The following is a 13,195-nucleotide window of genomic DNA, read 5'->3' on the forward strand; positions in this document are numbered from 1 at the left end:
AGGCTTCTCAGAGGTGGTGACATTGGGGTTGAACCTTGAAGTCCGAGGGGCACTTTTGCAGCTGAACCAGGAGGGAAGGGACGGCCAGAGCATGAACCCCCAGCCGAGCTCTGGAACGGAGGATGGAAGTGTTGAGGGGCCGGAGACGGGGGCGTGTGCCAGGGAAGGGGGTGCTGGGAGGGTCCGTGAGGTGAGTGAGTTTGGCTCTGAGCCATGGAGGGCGCCTGGCCCCAGATAGGCGAGGACTTGCGAGCTGGGGGGCCGGGGGTGCGTCCAGGGGCAGGAGGGAGGCCTAGGACTATCCCAAGTGCCGGACTGCATTAGAGAAGGCAGGAAGCGGGGCGCGGCTGGGAGACACCTGTGCAGGGGCGCGTGCACCAGGAGGGGCCTGCCCGTGGCTCTCGTTGCAGTGAAGCCTGGTGCAGATGAGGACCATCAGGAGAAGTGCCTGTCCCAGCTCTACGACCACATGCCAGAGGGACTGACGCCCTTGGCCACGCTCAAGAGCAGCCACCAGCGCCGACAGCTGGGTACGTGGTGGCTGTCCCGCCTCCTCCCTCGGCAGCCCCCCCCACCCCAGTTTGATGCCCAGCGGGTTCTGCTCACCAACTGCTCCAGACAGGTCCCTGGGGCAGGGCTCAGAGAGCAGGGTGTCCTGGGTCATCAGGGCCACTCCGGTGCGGTCTGCAGCCTCAGCAGCTCCCGGGGCTGCGAGGGCCCGGGCCTCCCCAGGTGCAGCCAGAGCTCTGACCACCCTGCCACGCCCTTGCCGTCTGGGGAGCAGGCAGGTGAGTGGGGTGGCCCCTGGTCACCCGAGTATAGGACGGCACATTTGTAAATTTTCTGCTCTCCCACCTATGAACCAGTAACCAGAGGTCATGGGATGGTCTCTGAGGGTGTCAGGGAGGATGCCTCTCACCATGTGCAAGCCTGAGTTCCTCTGCTCCCCAACCCCCCTCCCCGCCCCCGCCCCCGCAGATGCACTTCCCCGCTCCCTGCTGGCAGCTCCGGCCTTCCAGATGCACAGGCTAGGAAGCCGGGGCTCCCCTTCTGCCTTCTTTCTCACCCCACATGTGGTCAGCAAACCCCCCTGAGGCTGCCTAGTCCAAGCCACATGCACGTGGGGCTCGTTAACATGCACCGACTCCCCCGAGTCTCCCGCAGCCCTGTTGGGCACATGTAGCATGATCCCTGTTTTGCAGGAAACGAACCAGGGGCCCAAAGAGGTCACGTGGCCCATAGCTGGTCCCCATGCTTTTTCCTCCTCACTCCAGACTCCGTTCGTGTGGGTCACGTCACATAAGCCTCTGCTCACACCCTAACGGGCTCCCATCTCACCCAGAGTACGGACGGGAGCCCTCACCATGCACTTCTAAGGCTGGACACGTCTGACCCCTCTCCTCTCGGCCTCATCCCCTTCCTTTCGCCCCAGCCTCACTGCCTCTGGCCATAGCCCCAAGCTCACCCTTGAATACACAATCACCCTCCTGCCCCAGGGCCTTTGCACTTGCTTTTCCTTCTTCCAGAAGTGCCCTTCTGTCAGATAATCCTCAAGGCTGCTTCCCTGGCCTCCTTCAGGGCTCTGCTCAGAAGTCACCTTCCCAAAGGCCTTCCCGGGTCACCCATCACAGAAGAGCGACTTTCTGTTCCCACTCCTGTTGTGCTAGATTGGTTCCCTGCCCTGCTTTTTTTTTTCCATTATCTTATCACTGCATGATCCATTCCCTGTTTCTTATTCTTATTCCTTTTTTTTTTTTTTTTTAATATTTTGTCTATTTATTCACGAGAGACAGAGAGGCAGGCTCCATGCAGGGAGCCCGATGCGGGACTCAATCCCGGGACCCCAGGGTCATGGGGTCTGTAACTGTTTGCCGAATGAACGTGTTCTAGACCTGAGAGAGTGTGTCTGGCACGTGGATTTAAGGGGGCCTTAGGCTGTCCAGGCCGATCCTTCAGAAAAGAGCAGGCCACCGTCCTGGGCTGGTGCTTGGGCACTTTGGCTCCCCCGGAGGGCCTGACGCGGCCCCTGGGGCCCAGCCTCACGAGGGGTTGGCTTCCACCCGCAGGCAAGTCCCACCTGCGCAGAGCCGTGGCCCACCACGAGGAGTCGGTGAGGGAGGCCAGCCTGTGCAAGAAGCTCCGCAACATCGAGGTGCTCCAGGACGTGCTGTCCGCGGCGCACGAGCGGTCCCGCCTCAAGTACGCGCAGCACCAGGACGACGACGATCTGCTCAACTTGATCGATGCTCCCGACATTATCTGTGAGTGACGTGGGGGCCTGTGCGGGGTGCAGGGGGCACCCCGTGACCTGCTCGGCCCGGGGGCCCGGGGCAGACCTCCTCCTGCCCTGTTTGCTCGCGGTGCAGGGGCTGCCTTACTCGGTGACCTTGGCGTAGCCTGGAGCGTGCAGGGTGTCGGGGTGCCCGGCCACCTTCTTTCTGTTCCCGCCTCCCTCACCCCCACTTTGCCACCTCATCGTGCCCTTTGCGGGGGTCTGCTCGCTGCCTTGCGCCCTCTGGGTGCCTTGCCTGAGAGCCTCGTAACGTCCCAAGGTTCCAGCTGTCACCTCTCCCTGGGAGACCTCAGCAGCCCTTGATGCCTGCGCTGCGCCCCGGAGTCCGTCTGCCTTCTGGGCACGCTCGTTTCCCTCCAGCTCTGTGGTTTTACGTACACGTGCTTGGGCGTCGGTCAAGCATTTCTAAGCATTTCCATCCCGGGTTCAAGAAGGTAGCTGTGAACTGGGCAGTTGTTGGTGCCCTTGGGGACGAGGCTGTCCCTTCTGCCCCAGGAGGCAGGAGTTGGGGCGCCTCTCGGACAGGTGGCTTTAGGGGTAAGGAGTGACTAGGATCTTTCAAGGAGGTGGGGGAGGGGGACGGAGAGGGGCCCAGTTAAGGGAAGCCCTTTTGTCCCTATATCCCTTCGACCCCAGTTCCTACACTTCTGTCTCCAGTCTCTGAAGTTGTAGCTCAATTTCCAGGAGCCCTGGGCTTGTCTGTGCTAACGCCACCTGCTGTCGCCTGGGCGGTGGAGGTCTGCGGGGCACAACTCTCCTTCCCCTCTCCCTCCAACTCCATATGGAGGCGCTGGTATTGCCTTCATCTTACAGATAAAGGCTTAGGGCAGTCAGACTCTTTGCCCCAGGTGACCAAGCGGGTAGGTGGAGGCAGGAATGGCACTCCATGATTCTCCTTCACGGACACTGGCCCCCTCCCCTCCTTGGCCCCTTTGTCCCCACGGTGTGCTCTGTGGCCACGAGGTAGAGACATGACCTCCGAGGAGGGAGGAGGGGACAGGGCTGCTGGCGAGGCTGTCCGGGGATGCTGGTGCCACACTGGTAGTGGATGAGCACCGTGCTTGAGCCCAACACTGTCCCATCCTGTGAGTAGACAGGTGTGTTCTTCCTGGACAGGGCCAGGCTTCTACTTACACTGATCTTCCTATATACTTAGCCTGCTCTGGGATCCTTTGTTGGGCACTGACTAGTCTCGTGGTAAGAGTTGGCTTGAGTCTCCCGTCAGTAGGATGGTAAAGATTTAAGCTGTCAGTGGACACAACGTGACAAACTGACATCCCACTAAAATCCTCACACCGCATGTTAATGATGAAGAGGGAGCTCATCTCACCCAGGACTACGTGCCGAGAGACGCTGCATCCCTCTGTAGTAGCCACAGTTGAAACGTATGTTACTTCTCAGGTTTCGTGAAGGCTAGAGGCAGTCCCCTAGATTATAATACATATGCTCCGTGCAGGCAGGGGGTGTGTCTGATTGTCACCACTCTGTCCCAGCCCCAGAGCAAGGTGTGGCTCCTAGTAGGTGCTCAGATGGAAGGTAGAGGGGCCACGGGGCCGGGGGTGGCCAGCGGCCCATCTTCTCTACTACTTGTCTAGACCAAGAGGAAGGCCAAGTGACTAGGAGAAAGGCCTCTGCTGCTCTTCCCTTCAGAAAGAAGACTTAGACCTGACTTTTCCTTTTTCGAATTGCCGAAGCACTTACGCTTTCTCTTTTAATACGCTTTTCCAGCTAAAACTGAGCAAGAGGTTGAAATTATATTGCCACAGTTCTCCAAGGTCACAGCAACGGACTTCTTCCAGAAGCTGGTATGTTGAATGCTTATTTCATAATGACCCAAGGGGACAGCTCATATAAGTTGCAAGCATGCAAAAGACTATTTTTAGTGGTTTTTCTTTTTTTTTTTTTTTAAGTAGGCTCCATGCGCAGTGTGGAGCCCAACACAGGGCTTGAACTCATGATTCTGAGATCAATACCTGAGCCGAGATCAAGAGTCGGATACTTAACTAACTGAGCCACCCAGTCGCCCCAGTAATGTTAGATTTTTTTTTTTTAATTAGAAACTTTATACAGTTTTCATTAAGGTGGTTTTTAGAGATTTTGATTTATTTGAGAGCATGCATGGACGGGAGCAGGAGGGCGAGGAGCAGAGGGAGAGGGACAAGCAGACTCGCGCTGGGTGTGGAGCCCGACGTGGGGCTCGGTGTCACCACCCTGAGATCATGACCTGAGCTGAAATCAAGAGTCGGATGCTCAACCAACTGAGCCACCCAGGTGCCCCTGAGATGATTTTTTTTTTTTAAAGAACATATTCTCTAAAACATGGATGTTTTAGAGAAAAGGACAGTTAATGTCCTGCATGACTGCCGTAGCACGTGTTCTCTCTGGTGGTGTCACTGGTCTCTGAGCAAGGCCAAGCGACATCTGCAAGGACAACAAGGTGACATTTCCCTGTAGCTTTCAAGTGCCTGATGCAGCCTTCAGATCCTACCCCTAACGATGCTCTGTTCCAAAGGGCCCCCTGTCGGTGTTTTCGGCTAACAAGAGATGGACACCTCCTCGAAGCGTTCACTTCACTGCAGAAGAAGGGGATCTGGGGTTCACCTTGAGAGGAAACTCCCCAGTTCAAGTCCATTTCCTGGATCCTCACTGCTCTGCTGCGGTAAGCGTGCGCCTCTAGACCGGGAGCAGCGCTCACTGGTGTCTTTGCAAGCAGACATACCGGTCAAATACAAAGAAAGCTGCCCCAACCAATACATCTGGGTGTAAGAATGGGTTTAGGGTTCCCTTTGTAAGAGGTCTGACGACGTGAAAGGCTCCTCACGGGTGCTACTGCCCGAGGAGCCAAGGCTGCATGTGTGCGGTCTCTTCTGTGGAGGTACTTGGGAGCTGGTGCGGGGATTGGAGTGGCCGGAGCACTTACCTTCCTGTAAATCCTACCTTCGTAGCTGGCGGGAGCCAAGGAAGGGGATTATATTGTTTCCATTCAAGACGTGGATTGCAAGTGGCTGACGGTGAGCGAGGTCATGAAGCTGCTGAAGGCCTGTGGCAGGGACGGCGTGGAGATGAAGGTCGTGAGCCTCCTGGACTTCACCTCGTCCATGGTGAGTGCTGACAGCCCGCCAGTAAGCCGCAGGGTGGAGTGAGGCTGGCGCACCTCCAGCCCCTGGGCCCTGCGCCTCCTGCGTGTGTCGGTGACATGCCACAAACGACTGGCCTCGGGAGCTTGTCCTCGTGGGGATGTGCTCACCTTGGGCCAGATAGATCCTTGGAAAACTTGGTAAAACAAAACAAAAGAAAACACGATGTAGATGAAAGAGCCAATTGATTTATTTTTCTGATTAGTTTTTTTTTTAAGATTTATATATTTATTTGAGAGAGACAGAGAGTGCGTGCGAGCAGCAGAGGGAGAGGGAGAGAATCTCCAGCCGACTCCCCACCCAGCGTGGAGCCCGACAGTGGGGCTTGATCTCACGACCCTGAGATCATGACCTGAGCCAAAACCGAGAGTCAGACGCTTATCCGACTGAGCTATCCAGGCGCTGCCTGATTAAGTCCCCCACTTTTTTTTTTAAGATTTTATTTATTCATGAGAAGCCCAGAAAGAGAGGCAGAGACACAGGCAGAGGGAGAAACAGGTTCCCCGTGGGGAGTCCGATGCGGGAGTTGATCCCAGGACCCCAGGACCATGACCATGACCTGAGTTGAAGGCAGATGCTCAACCACGGAGCCACCCAGGAGCCCCTCAGAAGGGGAATGATTATTTCAGGACGTCTTGTTTCCTGGAGGCTGGCCAGGTGGTGGCAGCGTGACCTGCCTATAGCAGGTGTCAGGGCCGGTGACGTTAGCAGCTTACATTAGGGTCGGTGCTGGCGGAGGTGGAGAGAGGTGCATGTACCCGAGACGTATTTTTGGAGGTGGAGCTGACGGGCTGTAGCCGGCCTGCGTAAAACACATCGTGGAGAGAACAATGACTCCTCAGGTTTGAGCTTGAACAAAGGCACCATTTTTTTTTTTTATTGGTGTTCAATTTGCCAACATACAGTATAACACCCAGTGCTCATCCTGTCAAGTGCCCCCCTCAGTGCCCGTCACCCAGTCACCCCCACCCCCCACCCTCCTCCCCTTCCACCACCCCGAGTTCGTTTCCCAGAGTTAGGAATCTCTCATGTTTTGTCACCCTCTCTGATACTTTCACTCACTTTCTCTCCTTTCCTCTCTATTCCCTTTCACTAATTTTTGTATTCCCCGAATGAATGAGATCATATAATGTTTGTCTTTCTCCGATTGACTCATTTCACTCAGCATAATACCCTCCAGGTCCATCCACGTCGAAGCAAATGGTGGGTATTTGTCATTTCTAATGGCTGAGGAATATTCCATTGTATACATAGACCACAGCTTCTTTATCCATCATCTGTCGATGGACACCGAGGCTCCTTCCACAGTTTGGCTATTGTGGACATTGCTGCTGGAAACATCGGGGTGCAGGTATCCCGGCGTTTCACTGCATCTGTATCTTTGGGGTAAATCCCCAACAGTGCAATTGCTGGGTCGTAGGGCAGATCTATTTCTAACTCTTTGAGGAACCTCCACACAGTTTCCCAGAGTGGCTGCACCAGTTCACATTCCCACCAGCAGTGTAAGAGGCTTCCCCTTTCTCCGCATCCTCTCCAACATTGGTGGTTTCCTGCCTTGTTAATTTTCCCCATTCTCACTGGGGTGAGGTGGGATCTCATTGTGGTTTTGATTTGTATTTCCCTGATGGCAAGTGATGCGGAGCATTTTCTCATGTGCTTGTTGGCCATGTCCATGTCTTCCTCTGTGAGATTTCTCTTCATGTCTTTTGCCCATTTCATGATTGGATTGTTTGTTTCTTTGCTGTTGAGTTTAATAAGTTCTTTATAGATCTTGGATACTGGCCCTTTATCTGATACGTCATTTGCAAATACCTTCTCCCATTCTGTAGGTTGTCTTTTAGTTTTGTTGACTGTATCCTTTGCTGTGCAAAAGCTTCTTCTCTTGATGAAGTCCCAATAGTTCATTTTTGCCTTTGTTTCTTTTGCCGTCATGGATGTATCTTGCAAGAATTTACTGTGGCCGAGTTCAAAAAGGGTGTTGCCTGTGTTCTCCTCTAGGATTCTGATGGAATCTTGTCTCACATTTAGATCTCTCATCCATTTTGAGTTTATCTTTGTGTCTGGTGTATATGGTCCAGTTTCATTCTTCTGCATGTGGCTGTCCAATGTTCCCAGCACCATTTATTAAAGAGACTGTCCTTTTTCCAGCGGATGGTCTTTCCTGCTTTGTCGAATATTAGTTGACCATTGAGTTGAGGGTCCACTTCTGGGTTCTCTATTCTGTTCCATTGATCTATGTGTCTGTTTGTGCAAAGGCACCATTCTTCATAACGATGGGGAAGGGGGGGCCAAGGGTGAGGCGGGGAGAGGAGAGAGGATGTGGAGCTGTACCATGAATGTTTCGTGTGACGTTAGACACCCGACTGTAATGTGAAGTGGGCATTGGATGTCCACATCCTCAGTTCAAGGGAGAAGTCAGAGCTAGAATTAAACAGCTGAGAATCACCAACATAGCGATGATATTTAAAGGTGTGAAGAGAGTACCTGGAATTACCCCCGAGGGGCTGAGAGTCGAGGACTCGACCTTGAGACAGCACAAGCATCTGGAAGGTCAGAAGTAGGCACCAAGGAAGTTGGAAGGGGGAAGAGACGTGGGACAAAAAGAAGCTTCTGGAATCGAGAGAGGAAAATCCTGCCAAGAGAAAGTACTTGGTTGTGTTGAGTACAGTTACGAGGTGGAGCTGTGTTTATTATATTTGGCAGCAGGACAAGGGGACACTTTTCATGGAGAGATGGAAACAGAACTCTGATTAGAGAGGGCTGGAGGGTGAATGGGTCATGTGATTCCTTGGTCAGAAATGTCCAGAACAAGCTAATCTGTAGAAACACCATGAAGAACAGTGGTTGCCGGGGGCTGAGGTGTCAGGCAGCGGGGAGAAACATTCTGAAGTTAGGTGGTGGTAGTTGCACAACCCCGAATATACCCAAAACTGTAGGGTGGTGCTGAAGTGGTGAATTTTAAGGCACGTGCATTATATATCTGTTTGGAAATTAAAGAAGATGAAGTCGGGCTCACTGAGCATCTTGGGAGAAGGGATCATGAGAAACAGAAGTTTTAGGGGGAGAATCCATAGAAGCACAGGGCAAAGGGATCAGGGTCTCAACCAGAAACAAAAGGTCGTCCAAAAGGAGGATAAATAAAAGAGCTGGGCTCCAGGGCGCCTGGGTGGCTCAGTAGGTTAAGCGTCTGCCTTTTGCTCAGGTCATGATCTCGGGGTCCTGGGGTCGAGCCCTGCATCAGGTTCCCTGCTCAGCAGGCAGCCTGCTTCGCCCTCGCCCTCTGCCTCTCCTCCTTGCTCATGCTCTCCCTGTCTCTTTCTCTCAAATAACTAAAACCTTAAAAAAAATTGTTTTTTTTTAAATTAAAAAAAAAAAAGTGTTAGAGCTGGGAGGGGGCCATAGGGAAAAGGGAAGCTTTTCAAGAGTGGAGGTGGGTAGAGGTGGTGGGGGTCTGTGTGTGTCTAGATAACGCAGGAAACTTGTGTGCTGATGGGAAAGGTCGGGGAGGCAGGAGTGCAGGAAGGAGGGGGGCATACCAGGAGGAGGGAGTGAGAGCCAGACACACGGACAGATGCCGCTGAGCATAAGGCGGTACTATCAGGAGGACGTGTGCGGGGCTTCGAGAGACAGCGGGGAGAGAACGAGCGCATTTACTAGGGTAACGTAATGAGGTGCCCGGTAGAGCTTTGGGGTCGGGGTTAGGGTTTTCAAGGGAAGCCAGGCAGCTTGGTAAATATCCCCGTTAACGTGCAGGCGTTTGGGTGCAGGCCTGGGGGGCGGCAGAGGGTGGGGTTTAACTCCACTTGGCATGTGCTGGTTGAAGCCTGGGAGAGGATCGAGGGTATTAGTAAGGGAACGGTCCTAAAGACGCATAACGGACTTTAAGCCAGTTAAGGTAAAAACAAGAAGAATGTCTGCAGGCAGGAAATCCACGTCCAGGAGTATTTATTCTTTTTAACGGAAGTGCGCGGTCTTGTAGAACGTGGTGGGGGTAAATGGCAGTGCCATCGGAGAGGAAGAGGCGTCCTCATCCCGAGGAGCCGGGCTCCCCAGGGACAACTGAGAGTGACTACCGCTTTCTTTATTGTCCCGTCTCTCACATTCCTTGATTTCTCTTACAAACGGTGCACCCACCACTTTAGATACGTGGTACGTGTGTTGAAAGGCCTGATTTCGGTGCCTGGAACCGAACAGATGTTCAGTGAACAACTGGCGAACAAAGCAACTTCAGTGTTCGGCAAACCTTAGAGGCAGGTGACAACCCACACAGACAGAAAACAAGTATTTGCAGGCTTCCCATTTGAACCCTACACAGTCCTTTAAAACTTGACAGTAGTACTTTCTGGACACAGAGTTTCAGCCGTGGAAGATGAAGATTCTGGAGACACGGGTGGTGCTGATGGCGTAAGTGTGAATGTACTTAACGCCACTGAACTGTGCCCTTGTGAAATGGTGAAAAGGGTCTATTTACGTTATATACGTATTTCATCATTTTATAAGACAGGGAAAAAGAGGTTAAATAGTATCCTCACCACGGATTCTAGATTGTCTGTAGAGAATGAAGTTGATCTATACCTACTGGCTTGGACAGTTAACCGAAGAAACTGAGGCAGACCAGCGTGTAGTATATTCCTTTTAGGGAAAGACAACTGGTGACGTGTACTTACTCAGACATCAATACCTATATGGGAACATGATTCCTAAAAGTGTAACAGAAATCATGGTTACTTTAGGGGAAAGGCCTTGGAAGCCAAGGTGCCAGGGACGCCTACCGTTCAGGATATGTATTTTCATATTGTTGACCAGGAGTATTACTTTTCCAAATAGACTAAGAACCTTAAAAAAGCAAGTAGTCGTCCCTAGTCTAAATTGCTACTGAGTCTATTCCTTAAACATCATCCTTTTTTTTTTTTTTTTTTTTTTTTTAAAGATCTTATTTATTCATGAGAGGCCAAGACACAGGCGAGGGAGAACCAGGCTCCATGCAGGGAGCTGGACATGGGACTCGATCTCGGGACTCCAGGATCGCGCCCTGGGCCAAAGGCGGCGCTAAACCGCTGAGCCACCCGGGCTGCCCCCAAATCATCCTTGTTTTTGAGAATCTAGTTCTATGGGGGCACCTGGGTGGCTCAGCAGTTGAGCATCTGCCTTGGGCTCAGGGCGTGATCCCGGGATCGAGTCCCGCATCGGACTCCCCGCATGGAGCCTGCTTCTCCCTCTGCCTGTCTCTCATGAATAAATAAAATCTTTAAGAAATAAGAACTTGATTCTACGTACGCATTACCGTGAGCCTCCGGCTCTGCAGTCATCTGTCAGCTGTCCAGAGGCCGCCTAACACCGCCTTTCTTCTTTCCCACGTGCAGCATAACAAGTGCGCGACCTACTCTGTGGGGATGCAGAAAACCTACTCCATGATCTGCTTAGCCATCGATGATGATGACAAAACTGACAAAACCAAGAAAATCTCGAAGAAGCTTTCTTTTTTGAGCTGGGGCACCGACAAGAACAGAGTGAAGTCGGCCAGCACCTTGTGCCTCCCGTCGGTTGGGGTGGCGAGGCCTCAGGTCAAGAAGAAGCTCCCTTCGCCCTTCAGCCTTCTCAACTCCGACAGTTCTTTGTACTGACGCGAGCAAACAGAAAACCTTCAGGCCCCAAACGTCTCCGGTGCTGACCAGGCCTTCGCATCTGTGCCACAGTGGAAAGATTCCCAAACGTTCGCAAATCCCATCTTCTCACCGGGTTAAACTCCCGATTGATTGGTAGGGCTTCACGAAGGAAAGTAACGAGAAACCTCGAGAAACTTGGGAAGTGTCACCATAGTGCTGCCAAGTTATTTATTATATAAAGTTTTGTAAATAGAACGGTAAATAGCCCTAGAAAATAGGGCTGTTCTCGATGGCTAGTCACGATTTGTGGTTCCTATCAGAATTACGTGGGGCTGCCTCTGTTGGGCCTTCCTGTCATCGTTTCCAGCCTTGGGTAGTAATAGATCATTCCTTGACTCAGAATCCAGACGACCCCAAATCGAGGCAGGTCAAGGGACCGGATTTAGTTAGATTACTAAGTTAGTGTTACCTAGAAGTGCTCCGAAGAACTGCTTCCTAAGGGGAATTCATGTACCTAAAATGCTAAGATTTTACGAGTATTTCTGCATAATTATGAATGCTATTTCCAGATAAAGTCTAGTGCCAAGTCTGTCGTAACTTATCGGATCGAAACAGAAACAAAACGTAGCCAAAAAAACCCCGCACACACAATTTAGGAGCAGTGTAGCTTCCAGTCTGATGTCATTTACAGGTTGCTAACACAGTGGCCGTGTTAGACGGGGATGCTATCTACAAGGTAGACGATATGCTGTTTGATACTCAAAACATTTTTCTTTTTGTTTAAAGTAGAAAATGCGTAACTGTATATTTTAAGAGTCTTTGAGATGGGTTAGAGACATTTTATAAGGTAAAGATGTAAATGATTCTAGTTTAAAGCTCTATTTGACTTTTTAAAACGACGTTCTTACGCGTGTATTTCTCTTGCCATTGTTGGATGATGCCGTGATTTTCATAAGATTCATGGTTGACACAAGTTATATAGCTTAAAAAAAAAATAAAGAAGCATTGAAATCTATTTTTGAGAATTAACAAGAACTTAAATATTTTCTAGTGTGCAATATCAAAAGGGAAGCAACCATATTTGGGAAAGTGTATCCACTGCTTTTAGGGACATTTTTATATAAATATTTAAATAAACATATTCGTTTGCCTGAATTAGTGGTTTTTTTTGTTTGTTCCCCCCCCCCCCCCACTTATTTCAGTCTTTTCTTTTTTTTAAAGATTTATTTGTTTATTCATTCAGAGAGAGCGAGAGAGAGGCAGAGACACAGGCAGAGGGAGAAGCAGGCTCCATGCAGGAGGCCCGATGTGGGACTCGATCCCGGGTCTCCAGGATCACACCCCGGGCTGCAGGCGGCGCCAAACTGCTGCGCCACCAGGGCTGCCCTCAGTCTTGTTTTCAAATTGGTTCTACCCTAACGCACAAAATGTCCTTATGGTTTGGTTGTTTATAATGACTAACATTTCATAAGACAGGACTTCCAGAGCTCACCTTAGTGTCTTTGAAAACATAAGGCATCTTTAAGTGCGTTTATTTTTTGTCACCGATTGTATCTTTTGGTCCGCACCCCGGGCTCTCCTCTCGGGATGCCTCTGCCCTGACATTTTCCTATACAGCTTCCCCCTGTGGGGCTATACGTTTGCAAACACATTCTTTTCCTCCTTCATGTACAGTGGCTTTTTATCTTTAAAACGGAACTCCAAACTCCAGGCTGTGTTCTGAAGACATGTTCAGTGACTGTGAACAAACTGTGCAGCTACCAGGAAGGGAGGGAGGGTGGGAGGAAGGAAGGAAGAAAAAAAGGCAGTACAACTGTTTATTTACCCTGGCAGCGCCCTCAAAACACAGCGATATTAAGGCCACACTGGAAGAACACAGGCTCTGCCACCAGGAACAAGGGGTTTATGGTACGTAGCACAGCGCCTCACTCTTGGTTTCCTTTAGACGGTCACGTCTACCTCCTGAAATGTGATTAGACCGTTCCATGATAGACACAGGTCAGTCTGCCCTGGCTGGCTTTTTGCAAGATTTGAGCGTCCCTTACTAAACTCTCTTAGGAAGATCCCCATGCCCACCCCGACTTTTAAGGATTTTAGATATATTTATTTTGTGAGAGACAGAGAGGGAGGATCCCAAGCACACTCTGCTGAACATGGAG

General features: G+C 51.3%; 1 protein-coding gene across 1 annotated transcript in view; it reads left to right on the forward strand.

Annotated features, from left to right (window-relative positions):
- RHPN2 (rhophilin Rho GTPase binding protein 2) overlaps nt 1-12,191 on the forward strand; it is a 62,388-nt gene extending 50,197 nt beyond the window's left edge. The window contains exons 10-15 of the mRNA XM_041745561.1: nt 411-530; nt 2,067-2,261; nt 4,022-4,098; nt 4,806-4,952; nt 5,239-5,394; nt 10,794-12,191. Coding sequence (XP_041601495.1) covers nt 411-530; nt 2,067-2,261; nt 4,022-4,098; nt 4,806-4,952; nt 5,239-5,394; nt 10,794-11,054 — 956 coding nt within the window. The 3' untranslated portion in view covers nt 11,055-12,191. The remainder of the gene's footprint in view (nt 1-410; nt 531-2,066; nt 2,262-4,021; nt 4,099-4,805; nt 4,953-5,238; nt 5,395-10,793) is intronic.
- The last annotated feature ends 1,004 nt before the right edge of the window (nt 12,192-13,195 follow it).

This window comes from Vulpes lagopus, chromosome 2 (assembly GCF_018345385.1).
Source record: "Vulpes lagopus strain Blue_001 chromosome 2, ASM1834538v1, whole genome shotgun sequence".
In the NCBI taxonomy this organism is placed as follows: domain Eukaryota; kingdom Metazoa; phylum Chordata; class Mammalia; order Carnivora; family Canidae; genus Vulpes; species Vulpes lagopus.